Consider the following 15,215-nt stretch of genomic DNA (forward strand, 5'->3'; position numbering starts at 1 on the left):
CCACGTACAAGAAGAAGAACCCCTTCTTCACGCAACGCTAACGGGGTTTTGCTTCCAGAACACAACGTGGTTGTGGCCATCGCGCGCTGCCTGCTTTCTACCAACGCATGGAGGCAGCCCAGAGCATGCAGGCAGAGCGTGCCATGGGCTGGTTATATGTTTTATAATACATTAGGCTACATAAACGAAGGCTTGTTCAGGAACTCCATAGGTGGAGAACGTACACTATAGTGTACTCATAATAAATCACCGCTTAAAGATGTAGAGTGCTATTCTGGTGGCATTCCAAATTGGACGGACAAAAAAACCTCTTGGTTTATACGTCCATCCGGAGGGAGGGAGGGAGGGAAGGAGGGAGGGCTGGTTGAGACCCTAACTACAAAACTACAACAAAACCACAGCACAACAAAAGTAAGAGGGGATTCTGCTACCCTGTGTAGACCGTGTGATGTGACCAAGTGGCTAAAATTAAATGAAAAAAGACCTTTAACTGCATCAAAGGTAAGCCAAGACAAGCTACAGAAAAAAACCTGGTCCAAACATTGGCCAAACTGTCAAATAATATAAGGAGGAGACAACGATTTAGCACATAGCCGATTTACAATCTCACAACGCCTCGCATTGCTATTGGCTAATGGCTATTTTCACAGTATTTATCTGTGGATGCCTCAACAGGGTAGGGGGTGTCCCCCGTTCAAATAATATGCGACTCTTTTTGTGCAGAGACAGTCATGGCGGAAAGACCAACTGTTCAGGAGAGGAGAGAGATTTTATTTTCTTTTTTTTATGCACCTAGGTGACGCTATGGCCAGCGGTTCAGGCCATATTTAATTTATTCTTCATCCGATCATGGCTGCCACTTCCCACCTGACGTCATGTGGGAGTTCAGACCGATCCAGACCGTACTGAATAACTGCCAGCTTACACAATGTCTTCAGACTAGGACTCAAGTCTAAGATGAACAGGCCTTCCGTAGACAGGTAATCTGTTCCGAACAGGAACAGATTACCCACAATGCAACAGCCGCCGTTAATCGTCCGTGACGGGCCCTTCCCCTTGAGCTTGACCTCCTTCCAGGAGAAAGTCTCCGGACTGCATTTCCACAGATCATGGAACGCCTTTGCACCGTTCCAGCCATTCAATATGTACAGCTCTCCGTTGTAGGTAAAGGCTGAATGGAACCAGCGTCCTTCTGGCCGAGGCTGTGCAGAAGGAGTGTCCAGCCAGCGGTCGGTCTCCGTGTCAAACACTCTGATGGTGTCGTAGCTCTCCCCCTCGTCCCCTTGGCCCCCAAACACAAACATCTTTGTCCCGATGACGGTGGCAGAGTGACGGAACGAAGCGGGTGGTGGAGTTCCTCCGGTGGTAATCACAGTCCAGACCATCGTGCCGGTGTGCAACTTGTACACGTCATTACTGAATGCAGGATTGGTGTCCCTGTGTCCTCCGTGGATAAACATGACCTTCCCCTCGGCACAGGCCGAGTGGCCCCACCTCCCCTCGGGCACTGTCCCAGAAACCCTGTGTTTGGACCATGTGTGGGCGTCGACATCGAATGCATACAGCACGTTGCAGGACGTCAACGTGAAGCAGTTGTACCCTCCCCAGACGTAGACGCTGTCTCCCACCAGCACCGCCGTCTGGTTAGTGACACGGCAGGAGGGAACCTCGGGGTGACTCTGTCTTCCTCCTCCAGGTGTCACTGCGGGAGGCAGTTCCCTCCACGTCAGAGACACCGTGTTGAAGACGTGCACGTTGATGAGCCCGTCGACGTGCACGTGAGGCTTATCGGCGCAGCCTCCGAACGAGAACACCTGGTGGCGACCCACGGTCACTGCAGCCCGAAAACATCCTTCCTCCGGAACACCGTCCACTGCATCGTTCGACACTGGATATCAACCGATCTGACAGACCTGCAACTGCACTGGATATCAACCGATCTGACAGACCTGCAACTTCACTGGATATCAACCGATCTGACAGACCTGCAACTGCACTGGATATCAACCGATCTGACAGACCTGCAACTTCACTGGATATCAACCGATCTGACAGACCTGCAACTTCACTGGATATCAACCGATCTGTAATGGATAGAGTTCTGAAGAGACGTTTTGGTTCTGTCGTCCTTCCAGAATGTGGGTCTCTGTTGCTCCTCCCAACGTCTCCAGCGGTGTTACGCTGCTCTGCTCCACCTTCTCTTATAAATACTGTGTCTCTGCCGCTGATGTCACTGTGACTCGGCCATGACCATATATAGACTGTCAGCCACGCCCCAAATATGGATTGTGTGGTCTAACCTGACGGTGTCAGCATGACGTGACGTCACACTAAAACGTGTCAGTTTGAGCTTGTAGATCGGAAACTTTTGCTACGACAGTAATATGCAATGTGGGCCCCTGGAGTGAGTGTGTAAATATAAATGGACCCCTGTATAGGGGCCCCTGTATAGCCTATATACATTATTGATAGAATAAGGAATACATCGGCAAATAGCTGTCAAAGTCAAATCACAGCTCATATTGCTGGTGACAGACAGCGCACCGTGGTGCAACCATTGTGTATTCAACTGAATAAATAGAAACAGGCTAGCTATACATCCATCCATCCATCTTCTTTTTTTAATTTTTTTTTTTATCCCACGATTTTGTAACCCATTTTTCACCCCTGTGTCAATCATCTAATGTGATCCTGGGCTCTACACACCCTCCACCAACCTAGTCCCCATATATGGGGGACAAGGGGAGACCAACCTAGTCCCCATATATGGGGGACAAGGGGAGACCAACCTAGTCCCCATATATGGGGGACAAGGGGAGACCAACCTAGTCCCCATATATGGGGGACAAGGGGCGAGCAACGGACTTGAACTCATGCTTCCTTCATGCCTGAGTGTCCAAGTTGCTCCTTTTACACCCGACAGGGGGGAGTTTCCCTGGTTGGACGTCGTAGCGCGTGGAAGGAACACGTTATAACAACCAGTTCCTTTCCCCTCCGTCAGGCGCCCCGGCTGGCCAGGGGGAGGCAGTTTAGAGACCAGGATTATCCATCCATCTTCAACCGTTTATCCGTAGTCGGGTCGCGGGGGACCCCCCAGAGAGCTCCAGACTTCCCTCTCCAGAGCGAATGATCGAATGATCCGCATTTGGCAGCACGCCCAGACCCCCACCTGAACATATTTTGTTCGCTGTGAAAGCATATATATATATATATATATATATATATATTCAAATATTTGCGCTCGTATAGCGTGGCACTTGCTTAGCTTATAGCTTGTAGATCTGCTATTTTTGTGTAGGTCTTAACAGCTTAAGTTAAAATATAATGGTTTAAAGCAGAGGTTTTCAACAGGTGGTCCGTGGACCACTGGTGGTCTGTGGCGGTATTGCATGTGGTCCCTGACCATGCAAAGTTGCGAAACCGAGTGCACTAAATGACCTGGTGATGTAGGCTACTGTATGATGACACGGGAAAAAGTGCTGACGTGTCTTTTCTTACAGGGCTCTGTGGATTCATTTACCTAATTCCTTTGTTGGAGTTGCTGCTGAAATGAATAGGAGGTCCAAGCGGGCATATTTCCTTCTTTCCATGTATTGATCAGCCATCAGTTACAGGTTACAAGCATTCGTTCCATGGTTACAGCATATTTAGGCCTTCGTCCCAGGCAGAGCGCCTCTAGGTTCCCATTGTCTCTCTCTGCTGTCCCCTCACTCACAGTTCTAACTGATTCTCTGTTCCATCTCATACATCCCCAATCTGTGGGTGTCACCTTGTCCGTGTGTGTGTGTGTGTGTGTGTGTGTGTGTGTGTGTGTGTGTGTGTGTGTGTGTGTGTGTGTGTGTGTGTGTGTGTGTGTGTGTGTGTGCGTGTGTGTGTGTGTGTGTGTGTGTGTGTGTGTGTGTGTGTGTTGACCCTTAAGGCTCCATTGCCTCTTGTCAACAAGTTACCACAGGTGGTCTTATTTTCAAAGCATTCTTCAGTGTGGTAAAACCTCACAATGTCTCACTATGTATAGCAGGATCTCACAGCTGTTGCACACTGACTATCTTAAAGTGTCCCTATAGGCTCTCTTAGTGACTTGCTATTCTAAATGACCTCTTCACTCAAGCTTCTCTGCATGTGAACTCCTATAGGCAGACGTGTTATGTGTACAATTATGAGATATGTTGAGAGGCATAAGCTATCAAAATATGCATCACACGGAAAAAGTGCCTTTATTTGCACAAATAGGTGTAACTGACACGTCAATGTTGTCATTTACTGTAAAGTTGGATGTCAATAACTTCCACAGTTGTACGGGAAAGTGTTCCACCCACACACTGTACAGGATGGACTGGTTGAGTCACCATTATTAGGCAATGTGCCCTAACTACCCATATAAACAATATAATACATGCAGGCTGCTAAAGGGCCACACAACAGGTTGATTCTCAGTCAGGGTGGTGGTGGTCCCTGCAGGTTCATAATCAGTTGAAAATCCCTGGGTTAAGTAAGGTCTTGCCCTCAGGCAGGAGATACACAGTGGGGGGAAATGAGTATCAATTTGCACTATATACACCGTCCTCGGCTGACGGGAGGAATGACGGGAGGAATGACGGGAGGAATGACGGGAGGAATGACGGGAGGAATGACGGGAGGAATGACGGGAGGAATGTCAGGAATACTGATGATGCGCCTCTTTCTCCTTTTAAGGTCAAAGGTCGACCACACCAATATGACTCGATGAGATTCAGGTTCAGGTTCAGGTTGAGGTTCAGGTTTATTTGTCATGTGTATACAGTAGATACAGAGTATACATACAATGAAAATGGTTTTGCTCAGAGCACTCTCAGTCTTACATACACAGGACACTCTCAGTCTTACATACACAGGACACTCTCAGTCTTACATACACAGGACACTCTCAGTCTTACATACACAGGACACTCTCAGTCTTACATACACAGGACACTCTCAGTCTTACATACACAGGACACTCTCAGTCTTACATACACAGGACACTCTCAGTCTTACATACACAGGACACTCTCAGTCTTACATACACAGGACACTCTCAGTCTTACATACACAGGACACTCTCAGTCTTACATACACAGGACACTCTCAGTCTTACATACACAGGACACTCTCAGTCTTACATACACAGGACACTCTCAGTCTTACATACACAGGACACTCTCAGTCTTACATACACAGGACACTCTCAGTCTTACATACACAGGACACTCTCAGTCTTACATACACAGGACACTCTCAGTCTTACATACACAGGACACTCTCAGTCTTACATACACAGGACACTCTCAGTCTTACATACACAGGACACTCTCAGTCTTACATACACAGGACACTCTCAGTCTTACATACACAGGACACTCTCAGTCTTACATACACAGGACACTCTCAGTCTTACATACACAGGACACTCTCAGTCTTACATACACAGGACACTCTCAGTCTTACATACACAGGACACTCTCAGTCTTACATACACAGGACACTCTCAGTCTTACATACACAGGACACTCTCAGTCTTACATACACAGGACACTCTCAGTCTTACATACACAGGACACTCTCAGTCTTACATACACAGGACACTCTCAGTCTTACATACACAGGACACTCTCAGTCTTACATACACAGGACACTCTCAGTCTTACATACACAGGACACTCTCAGTCTTACATACACAGGACACTCTCAGTCTTACATACACAGGACACTCTCAGTCTTACATACACAGGACACTCTCAGTCTTACATACACAGGACACTCTCAGTCTTACATACACAGGACACTCTCAGTCTTACATACACAGGACACTCTCAGTCTTACATACACAGGACACTCTCAGTCTTACATACACAGGACACTCTCAGTCTTACATACACAGGACACTCTCAGTCTTACATACACAGGACACTCTCAGTCTTACATACACAGGACACTCTCAGTCTTACATACACAGGACACTCTCAGTCTTACATACACAGGACACTCTCAGTCTTACATACACAGGACACTCTCAGTCTTACATACACAGGACACTCTCAGTCTTACATACACAGGACACTCTCAGTCTTACATACACAGGACACTCTCAGTCTTACATACACAGGACACTCTCAGTCTTACATACACAGGACACTCTCAGTCTTACATACACAGGACACTCTCAGTCTTACATACACAGGACACTCTCAGTCTTACATACACAGGACACTCTCAGTCTTACATACACAGGACACTCTCAGTCTTACATACACAGGACACTCTCAGTCTTACATACACAGGACACTCTCAGTCTTACATACACAGGACACTCTCAGTCTTACATACACAGGACACTCTCAGTCTTACATACACAGGACACTCTCAGTCTTACATACACAGGACACTCTCAGTCTTACATACACAGGACACTCTCAGTCTTACATACACAGGACACTCTCAGTCTTACATACACAGGACACTCTCAGTCTTACATACACAGGACACTCTCAGTCTTACATACACAGGACACTCTCAGTCTTACATACACAGGACACTCTCAGTCTTACATACACAGGACACTCTCAGTCTTACATACACAGGACACTCTCAGTCTTACATACACAGGACACTCTCAGTCTTACATACACAGGACACTCTCAGTCTTACATACACAGGACACTCTCAGTCTTACATACACAGGACACTCTCAGTCTTACATACACAGGACACTCTCAGTCTTACATACACAGGACACTCTCAGTCTTACATACACAGGACACTCTCAGTCTTACATACACAGGACACTCTCAGTCTTACATACACAGGACACTCTCAGTCTTACATACACAGGACACTCTCAGTCTTACATACACAGGACACTCTCAGTCTTACATACACAGGACACTCTCAGTCTTACATACACAGGACACTCTCAGTCTTACATACACAGGACACATGGGGTTAAAGCACTCTCAGTCTTACAGTACATACACAGGACACTCTCAGTCTTACATACACAGGACACTCTCAGTCTTACATACACAGGACACTCTCAGTCTTACATACACAGGACACTCTCAGTCTTACATACACAGGACACTCTCAGTCTTACATACACAGGACACTCTCAGTCTTACATACACAGGACACATGGGGTTAAAGCACTCTCAGTCTTACAGTACATACACAGGACACTCTCAGTCTTACATACACAGGACACTCTCAGTCTTACATACACAGGACACTCTCAGTCTTACATACACAGGACACTCTCAGTCTTACATACACAGGACACTCTCAGTCTTACATACACAGGACACTCTCAGTCTTACATACACAGGACACTCTCAGTCTTACATACACAGGACACTCTCAGTCTTACATACACAGGACACTCTCAGTCTTACATACACAGGACACTCTCAGTCTTACATACACAGGACACTCTCAGTCTTACATACACAGGACACTCTCAGTCTTACATACACAGGACACTCTCAGTCTTACATACACAGGACACTCTCAGTCTTACATACACAGGACACTCTCAGTCTTACATACACAGGACACTCTCAGTCTTACATACACAGGACACTCTCAGTCTTACATACACAGGACACTCTCAGTCTTACATACACAGGACACTCTCAGTCTTACATACACAGGACACTCTCAGTCTTACATACACAGGACACTCTCAGTCTTACATACACAGGACACTCTCAGTCTTACATACACAGGACACTCTCAGTCTTACATACACAGGACACTCTCAGTCTTACATACACAGGACACTCTCAGTCTTACATACACAGGACACTCTCAGTCTTACATACACAGGACACGGGGGTTAAAGCCAAAAAAAATCCCAAGACTTTCAGACCAATTTTCAAACGATGTAGCGAATCCCCCAAATTTGCACCGATCTACCCCTGTCCTAGACAGCGATAAAATAAATAGATAAATATTAATCATAAATTAATAGCAGCTTTTGAAGTTATGTTGTATTATATTGCTAGTCCGGACATAAACAAACATCTATAGTGCAAGAAAAAGACACAAAAAAGGAAAAGAAAAGTGCAAGTGAAGTGAAGTGCAATACAGTTCGAGGTCAGCTGTTCAGCAGCCTGACTGCCCCCTGGGGGTAGAAACTGTTACTGAGACGGGTGGTACGACTCGTACGAGATTTTATGCTCTGGTAGCGTTTTTTGGAAGGTAGTGGTTTGAACAGGGTATTTGCGGGATGGCTGGTGTCTTCCATGATCTTGTGGGCTTTATTTCATACAGCGAGTGGTGGAGATGTTATGGAGACTGGGTAGTTCTGTAGTGTCGATGATTTTAGCTGCTGTTTTAATGGTCCTCTGCAACCTGTTGCAGTCCTGAGCGGTCGTGTTACCGTACCACACTGTGATGCAGCCAGTTAAGACACTTTCAATTATACAGCGATAAAAAATCACTAGACCTTTTGTACTTAAGCCACATTTTTTAAGGCGCCTCAGAAAGTACAGTCGCTGCTGCGCCTTCTTGAGGATGTACTCGTTGTTGAGTGACCATGTGAATGTGTCTGTGATGTGTATGAGTGACCATGTGAATGTGTCTGTGATGTGTATGAGTGACCATGTGAATGTGTCTGTGATGTGTATTCTGTGATGTGTATGAGTGGCCATGTGAATGTGTCTGTGATGTGTATGAGTGACCATGTGAATGTGTCTGTGATGTGTATGAGTGGCCATGTGAATGTGTCTGTGATGTGTTGAGTGACCATGTGAATGTGTCTGTGATGTGTATGAGTGACCATGTGAATGTGTCTGTGATGTGTATTCTGTGATGTGTATGAGTGGCCATGTGAATGTGTCTGTGATGTGTATGAGTGACCATGTGAATGTGTCTGTGATGTGTATGAGTGGCCATGTGAATGTGTCTGTGATGTGTATGAGTGACCATGTGAATGTGTCTGTGATGTATATTCTGTGATGTGTATGAGTGGCCATGTGAATGTGTCTGTGATGTGTTGAGTGACCATGTGAATGTGTCTGTGATGTGTTGAGTGACCATGTGAATGTGTCTGTGATGTATATTCTGTGATGTGTATGAGTGACCATGTGAATGTGTCTGTGATGTGTATGGTGTTGAGTGACCATGTGAATGTGTCTGTGATGTGTATGAGTGACCATGTGAATGTGTCTGTGATGTGTATGAGTGACCATGTGAATGTGTCTGTGATGTGTATGAGTGACCATGTGAATGTGTCTGTGATGTGTTGAGTGACCATGTGAATGTGTCTGTGATGTGTATGAGTGACCATGTGAATGTGTCTGTGATGTGTTGAGTGACCATGTGAATGTGTCTGTGATGTGTATGAGTGACCATGTGAATGTGTCTGTGATGTGTATGAGTGACCATGTGAATGTGTCTGTGATGTGTATGAGTGGCCATGTGAATGTGTCTGTGATGTGTATGAGTGACCATGTGAATGTGTCTGTGATGTGTATGAGTGACCATGTGAATGTGTCTGTGATGTGTATGAGTGACCATGTGAATGTGTCTGTGATGTGTATGAGTGACCATGTGAATGTGTCTGTGATGTGTATGAGTGACCATGTGAATGTGTCTGTGATGTGTATGAGTGACCATGTGAATGTGTCTGTGATGTGTATGGTGTTGAGTGACCATGTGAATGTGTCTGTGATGTGTTGAGTGACCATGTGAATGTGTCTGTAATATGTATGAGTGGCCATGTGAATGTGTCTGTGATGTGTTGAGTGACCATGTGAATGTGTCTGTGATGTGTATGAGTGACCATGTGAATGTGTCTGTGATGTGTATGAGTGACCATGGGAATGTGTCTGTGATGTGTATGAGTGACCATGTGAATGTGTCTGTGATGTGTATGAGTGACCATGTGAATGTGTCTGTGATGTGTATGAGTGACCATGTGAATGTGTCTGTGATGTGTATGAGTGGCCATATGTCTGTGATGTGTATGAGTGACCATGTGAATGTGTCTGTGATGTGTATGAGTGACCATGTGAATGTGTCTGTGATGTGTATGAGTGGCCATGTGAATGTGTCTGTGATGTGTTGAGTGGCCATGTGAATGTGTCTGTGATGTGTTGAGTGACCATGTGAATGTGTCTGTGATGTGTATGAGTGACCATGTGAATGTGTCTGTGATGTGTATGAGTGACCATGTGAATGTGTCTGTGATGTGTATGAGTGGCCATGTGAATGTGTCTGTGATGTGTTGAGTGACCATGTGAATGTGTCTGTGATGTGTTGAGTGACCATGTGAATGTGTCTGTGATGTGTATGAGTGACCATGTGAATGTGTCTGTGATGTGTATGAGTGACCATGTGAATGTGTCTGTGATGTGTATGGTGTTGAGTGACCATGTGAATGTGTCTGTGATGTGTTGAGTGACCATGTGAATGTGTCTGTAATATGTATTAGTGGCCATGTGAATGTGTCTGTGATGTGTTGAGTGACCATGTGAATGTGTCTGTGATGTGTATGAGTGACCATGTGAATGTGTCTGTGATGTGTATGAGTGACCATGGGAATGTGTCTGTGATGTGTATGAGTGACCATGTGAATGTGTCTGTGATGTGTATGAGTGACCATGTGAATGTGTCTGTGATGTGTATGAGTGACCATGTGAATGTGTCTGTGATGTGTATGAGTGGCCATGTGTCTGTGATGTGTATAAGTGACCATGTGAATGTGTCTGTGATGTGTATGAGTGACCATGTGAATGTGTCTGTGATGTGTATGAGTGGCCATGTGAATGTGTCTGTGATGTGTTGAGTGGCCATGTGAATGTGTCTGTGATGTGTTGAGTGACCATGTGAATGTGTCTGTGATGTGTATGAGTGACCATGTGAATGTGTCTGTGATGTGTATGCGTGACCATGTGAATGTGTCTGTGATGTGTATGAGTGGCCATGTGAATGTGTCTGTGATGTGTTGAGTGACCATGTGAATGTGTCTGTGATGTGTTGAGTGACCATGTGAATGTGTCTGTGATGTGTTGAGTGACCATGTGAATGTGTCTGTGATGTGTTGAGTGACCATGTGAATGTGTCTGTGATGTGTATGAGTGACCATGTGAATGTGTCTGTGATGTGTATGCCAAGGAATTTAAAGTTATCAACTATGTCGACAGATGACCCTTTGATGGAAATGGGGGTGTGGATACGTTTGGACTTCCTAAAGTCTACAGTGATTTATTTGGTCTTATTGGTGTTAAGTGAGAGGTTGTTGTTATCGCACCATAGAGTCAGATCCTCTATCTCCCTCCTATAGGCCCTCTGATCCCCATAGAGTTAGATCCTCTATCTCCCTCCTATAGGCCCTCTGATCCCCATAGAGTTAGATCCTCTATCTCCCTCCTATAGGCCCTCTGATCCCCATAGAGTTAGATCCTCTATCTCCCTCCTATAGGCCCTCTGATCCCCAATGTGTCTGTGATGTGTATGAGTGACCATGTGAATGTGTCTGTGATGTGTATGAGTGGCCATGTGTCTGTGATGTGTATAAGTGACCATGTGAATGTGTCTGTGATGTGTATGAGTGACCATGTGAATGTGTCTGTGATGTGTATGAGTGGCCATGTGAATGTGTCTGTGATGTGTTGAGTGGCCATGTGAATGTGTCTGTGATGTGTTGAGTGACCATGTGAATGTGTCTGTGATGTGTATGAGTGACCATGTGAATGTGTCTGTGATGTGTATGCGTGACCATGTGAATGTGTCTGTGATGTGTATGAGTGGCCATGTGAATGTGTCTGTGATGTGTTGAGTGACCATGTGAATGTGTCTGTGATGTGTTGAGTGACCATGTGAATGTGTCTGTGATGTGTTGAGTGACCATGTGAATGTGTCTGTGATGTGTTGAGTGACCATGTGAATGTGTCTGTGTCTGTGAATAAGACCAAAGTCTACAGTGATTTATTTGGTCTTATTGGTGTTAAGTGAGAGGTTGTTGTTATCGCACCATAGAGTCAGATCCTCTATCTCCCTCCTATAGGCCCTCTGATCCCCATAGAGTTAGATCCTCTATCTCCCTCCTATAGGCCCTCTGATCCCCATAGAGTTAGATCCTCTATCTCCCTCCTATAGGCCCTCTGATCCCCATAGAGTTAGATCCTCTATCTCCCTCCTATAGGCCCTCTGATCCCCATAGAGTTAGATCCTCTATCTGCCTCCTATAGGCCCTCTGATCCCCATAGAGTTAGATCCTCTATCTGCGTCCTATAGGCCCTCTCATCACCACAGAGTTAGATCCTCTATCTCCCTCCTATAGGCCCTCTGATCCCCATAGAGTTAGATCCTCTATCTGCCTCCTATAGGCCCTCTCATCACCACAGAGTTAGATCCTCTATCTGCCTCCTATAGGCCCTCTGATCCCCATAGAGTCAGATCCTCTATCTGCCTCCTATAGGCCCTCTCATCACCACAGAGTTAGATCCTCTATCTGCCTCCTATAGGCCCTCTGATCCCCATAGAGTCAGATCCTCTATCTCCCTCCTATAGGCCCTCTGATCCCCATAGAGTTAGATCCTCTATCTGCCTCCTATAGGCCCTCTTATCCCCATAGAGTTAGATCCTCTATCTCCCTCCTATAGGCCCTCTCATCACCGTCGGTTATTAGTCCGATCACTGTGGTATCATCCGCACATTTAATTATGATGTTATTCTCATATCTGGCGACACAATCAAATGTAAACAAGCTGTACAGCAGAGGATGTGGTCGACCTTAAAAAACCTGTCTTGTCCCGACACGACCTTTTGGTGTTGCAACACAGACGCCTGTACGGTTATGATTGCGACACGCCGGCGTGTCGCAATAATAACGCAACTTTCCACATGTATCATCGTATCATAAATCATATGAAATAATGAAATAATGATGACTCATTGAGTTACAGTAACTGCGGTACACTTCACCCTTCTTGAGATTCTATTTCCCTTTTCTGTGGAACGTCTTGACCTCAGACTTCCCTGCAGTAATTCTGACAACATTGACACACTTCCTCCACGTGTCTTTTCGGGGCATAAAGGGAGGCTGTGAGACGCCGACAGACACGCTCACTCTCTTCCAGAATGAAGCTCTTATACTGTGTGGCTGTTCTGCTGGTACTCTTCTGTCTGTCTGAGGCTCGCCATGAGGCTCAGACTGGTACCCTGGTACAGCAACCTGACCATGAGGACCGACTGGACCGGCCTCGTTGGGCCGCGCTGAGACAACTCAGGGTCATGGTGGTACGGCAACCTGACCGTGAGGCTCAGACTGTTAGCATGGTACAGCAACCTGACCATGAGAACCGACTGTGTGTGGAGTGTGGAGTCTGGGCCGCGATAAGACGTCTCAGGGCCTCGATGGCGGCCGTGGAGGCCAGGCTGTCGGCCAGCGAGGACGAGGTTCTGCGTCTGGAAGCCACCGTGGTCCAGCAGACAGAGAAGCTCAGCTACACGGAGGCCAGGTACAGGAATTAGGGATTTAAAAAATATATATAATTTATGTACATTTCTTTATTTAAAGGAGAATTCCATGCTAGAATGCTTTCTTACCTTTCTTTGTAGTCGTTACGTCCCCACCAAAGAGGTCCAGGTGTTATTTTGTGCAGAAGCTCCTTATTGGCTGTTTCCCCTACCGTAAGCCCTAAATGAATTGCATTGAATTGAATGGGAATTGAATGGGGCTATGGGGGTGCTAATTCACTTATTTCCATCACTCAAAATTATATATTTTTTGTATATATCCTCTCTTCATAATGTAAATAATATCCCAAGCGGCACACTTTACTACTTATTTCGATGGAAATAAGCGAATTAGCACAACACCCCATAGCCCCATTCAATTCCCATTCAATGCAATTAATTGAGCGCTTATGGTAGGGGAAATAGCCAATAAGGAGCTTTTGCACAAAAAAACACCTGGACCTCTTTGGTGGGGACGTAACAAACTACAAAGAAAGGTAAGAAGGCCTTCTAGCATGGAATTCTCCTTTAAGTGTCATTCTGTTTCAAGTAGCATGTTTCAACTAAGGGCTGTTTCCATTATTCAGAATCCATTGCAAGCATATTTTTGTTTTGACACGAAAAATACTCCATCGCCAGCTGCCCCCTCACCCCCCACCCTCCTCCTCTGCCCCCCCCCCCCCCCCCCCCCCCAAATTGGATGACCTCATCACATTTTGTGAATTGATTCAGAGTCAAGTAAACCCCCTAGTTTAAGATGCTACTTAAACAGGGAGAAATTGTGTACATTCTTTTTTTTAATATATTTTTTATCCAACGATTTTGTAACCCATTTTTTCACCCCTGTGTCAATCATCTAGACTGAATGCCACAGAGACCAGACTGAATGCCACAGACACCAGACTGAATGCCACAGACACCAGACTGAATGCTACAGAGACCAGACTGAATGCCACAGAGACCAGACTGAATGCCACAGACACCAGACTGAATGCTACAGACACCAGACTGAAGGCCATAGAGACCAGACTGAATGCTACAGACACCAGACTGAAGGCCATAGAGACCAGACTGAATGCTACAGACACCAGACTGAATGCTACAGACACCAGACTGAATGCCACAGACACCAGACTGGGTGCCACAGAGGTCCAGGTTGAAGTCTTGGAGAAACAAAGTGAAGGTAATTTGAACCCGGTGATGTTCAGCTGGTACATACGCTGGTCTTGCGCCCCTCAAACCCCCCCCCCCCAAAAAAAAAAAACAAGCGGTTGTGTAAAATCATAATCACAATCTTAGTGTTTAAATTCACCCGAAACATTTTGTAAGCGTGAAACATCAACACTTGGACGTCGCTGATTTGGTTGTCCAGCTTGCCCTACGTATAATGTTTGCACTGCCACCCTCGGCGTGTTGCCCTATGCATAATGTTTGCACTGCCACCCTCAGTGTGTTGCCCTACGCATAATGTTTGCACTGCCACCCTCAGTGTGTTGCCCTACACATAATGTTTGCACTGCCACCCTCGGCGTGTTGCCCTACGCATAATGTTTGCACTGCCACCCTCAGTGTGTTGCCCTACGCATAATGTTTGCACTGCCACCCTCGGCGTGTTGCCCTACGCATAATGTTTGCACTGCCACCCTCAGTGTGTTGCCCTACGCATAATGTTTGCACTGCCACCCTCGGCGTGTTGCCCTACGCATAATGTTTGCACTGCCACCCTCGGCGTGTTGCCC

At 46.0% G+C, this 15,215-nt stretch overlaps 1 protein-coding gene across 1 annotated transcript; it reads right to left on the reverse strand.

Annotated features, from left to right (window-relative positions):
* Positions 1-839: 839 nt before the first annotated feature.
* Positions 840-13,314, reverse strand: LOC308329188 (kelch domain-containing protein 3-like; the record flags this gene model as incomplete). Its single annotated transcript, XM_080783391.1, has 3 exons — positions 840-1,834; positions 4,557-4,684; positions 13,136-13,314. 3 exons carry the CDS (start codon positions 13,312-13,314, stop codon positions 840-842), a joined length of 1,302 nt encoding a protein of 433 aa, XP_080639517.1.
* Between the last annotated feature and the right edge of the window lie 1,901 nt (positions 13,315-15,215).

Source organism: Protomyctophum bolini (genome assembly GCF_963924005.1).
Source record: "Protomyctophum bolini genome assembly, chromosome: 15".
Taxonomy (NCBI): Eukaryota; Metazoa; Chordata; class Actinopteri; order Myctophiformes; family Myctophidae; genus Protomyctophum; species Protomyctophum bolini.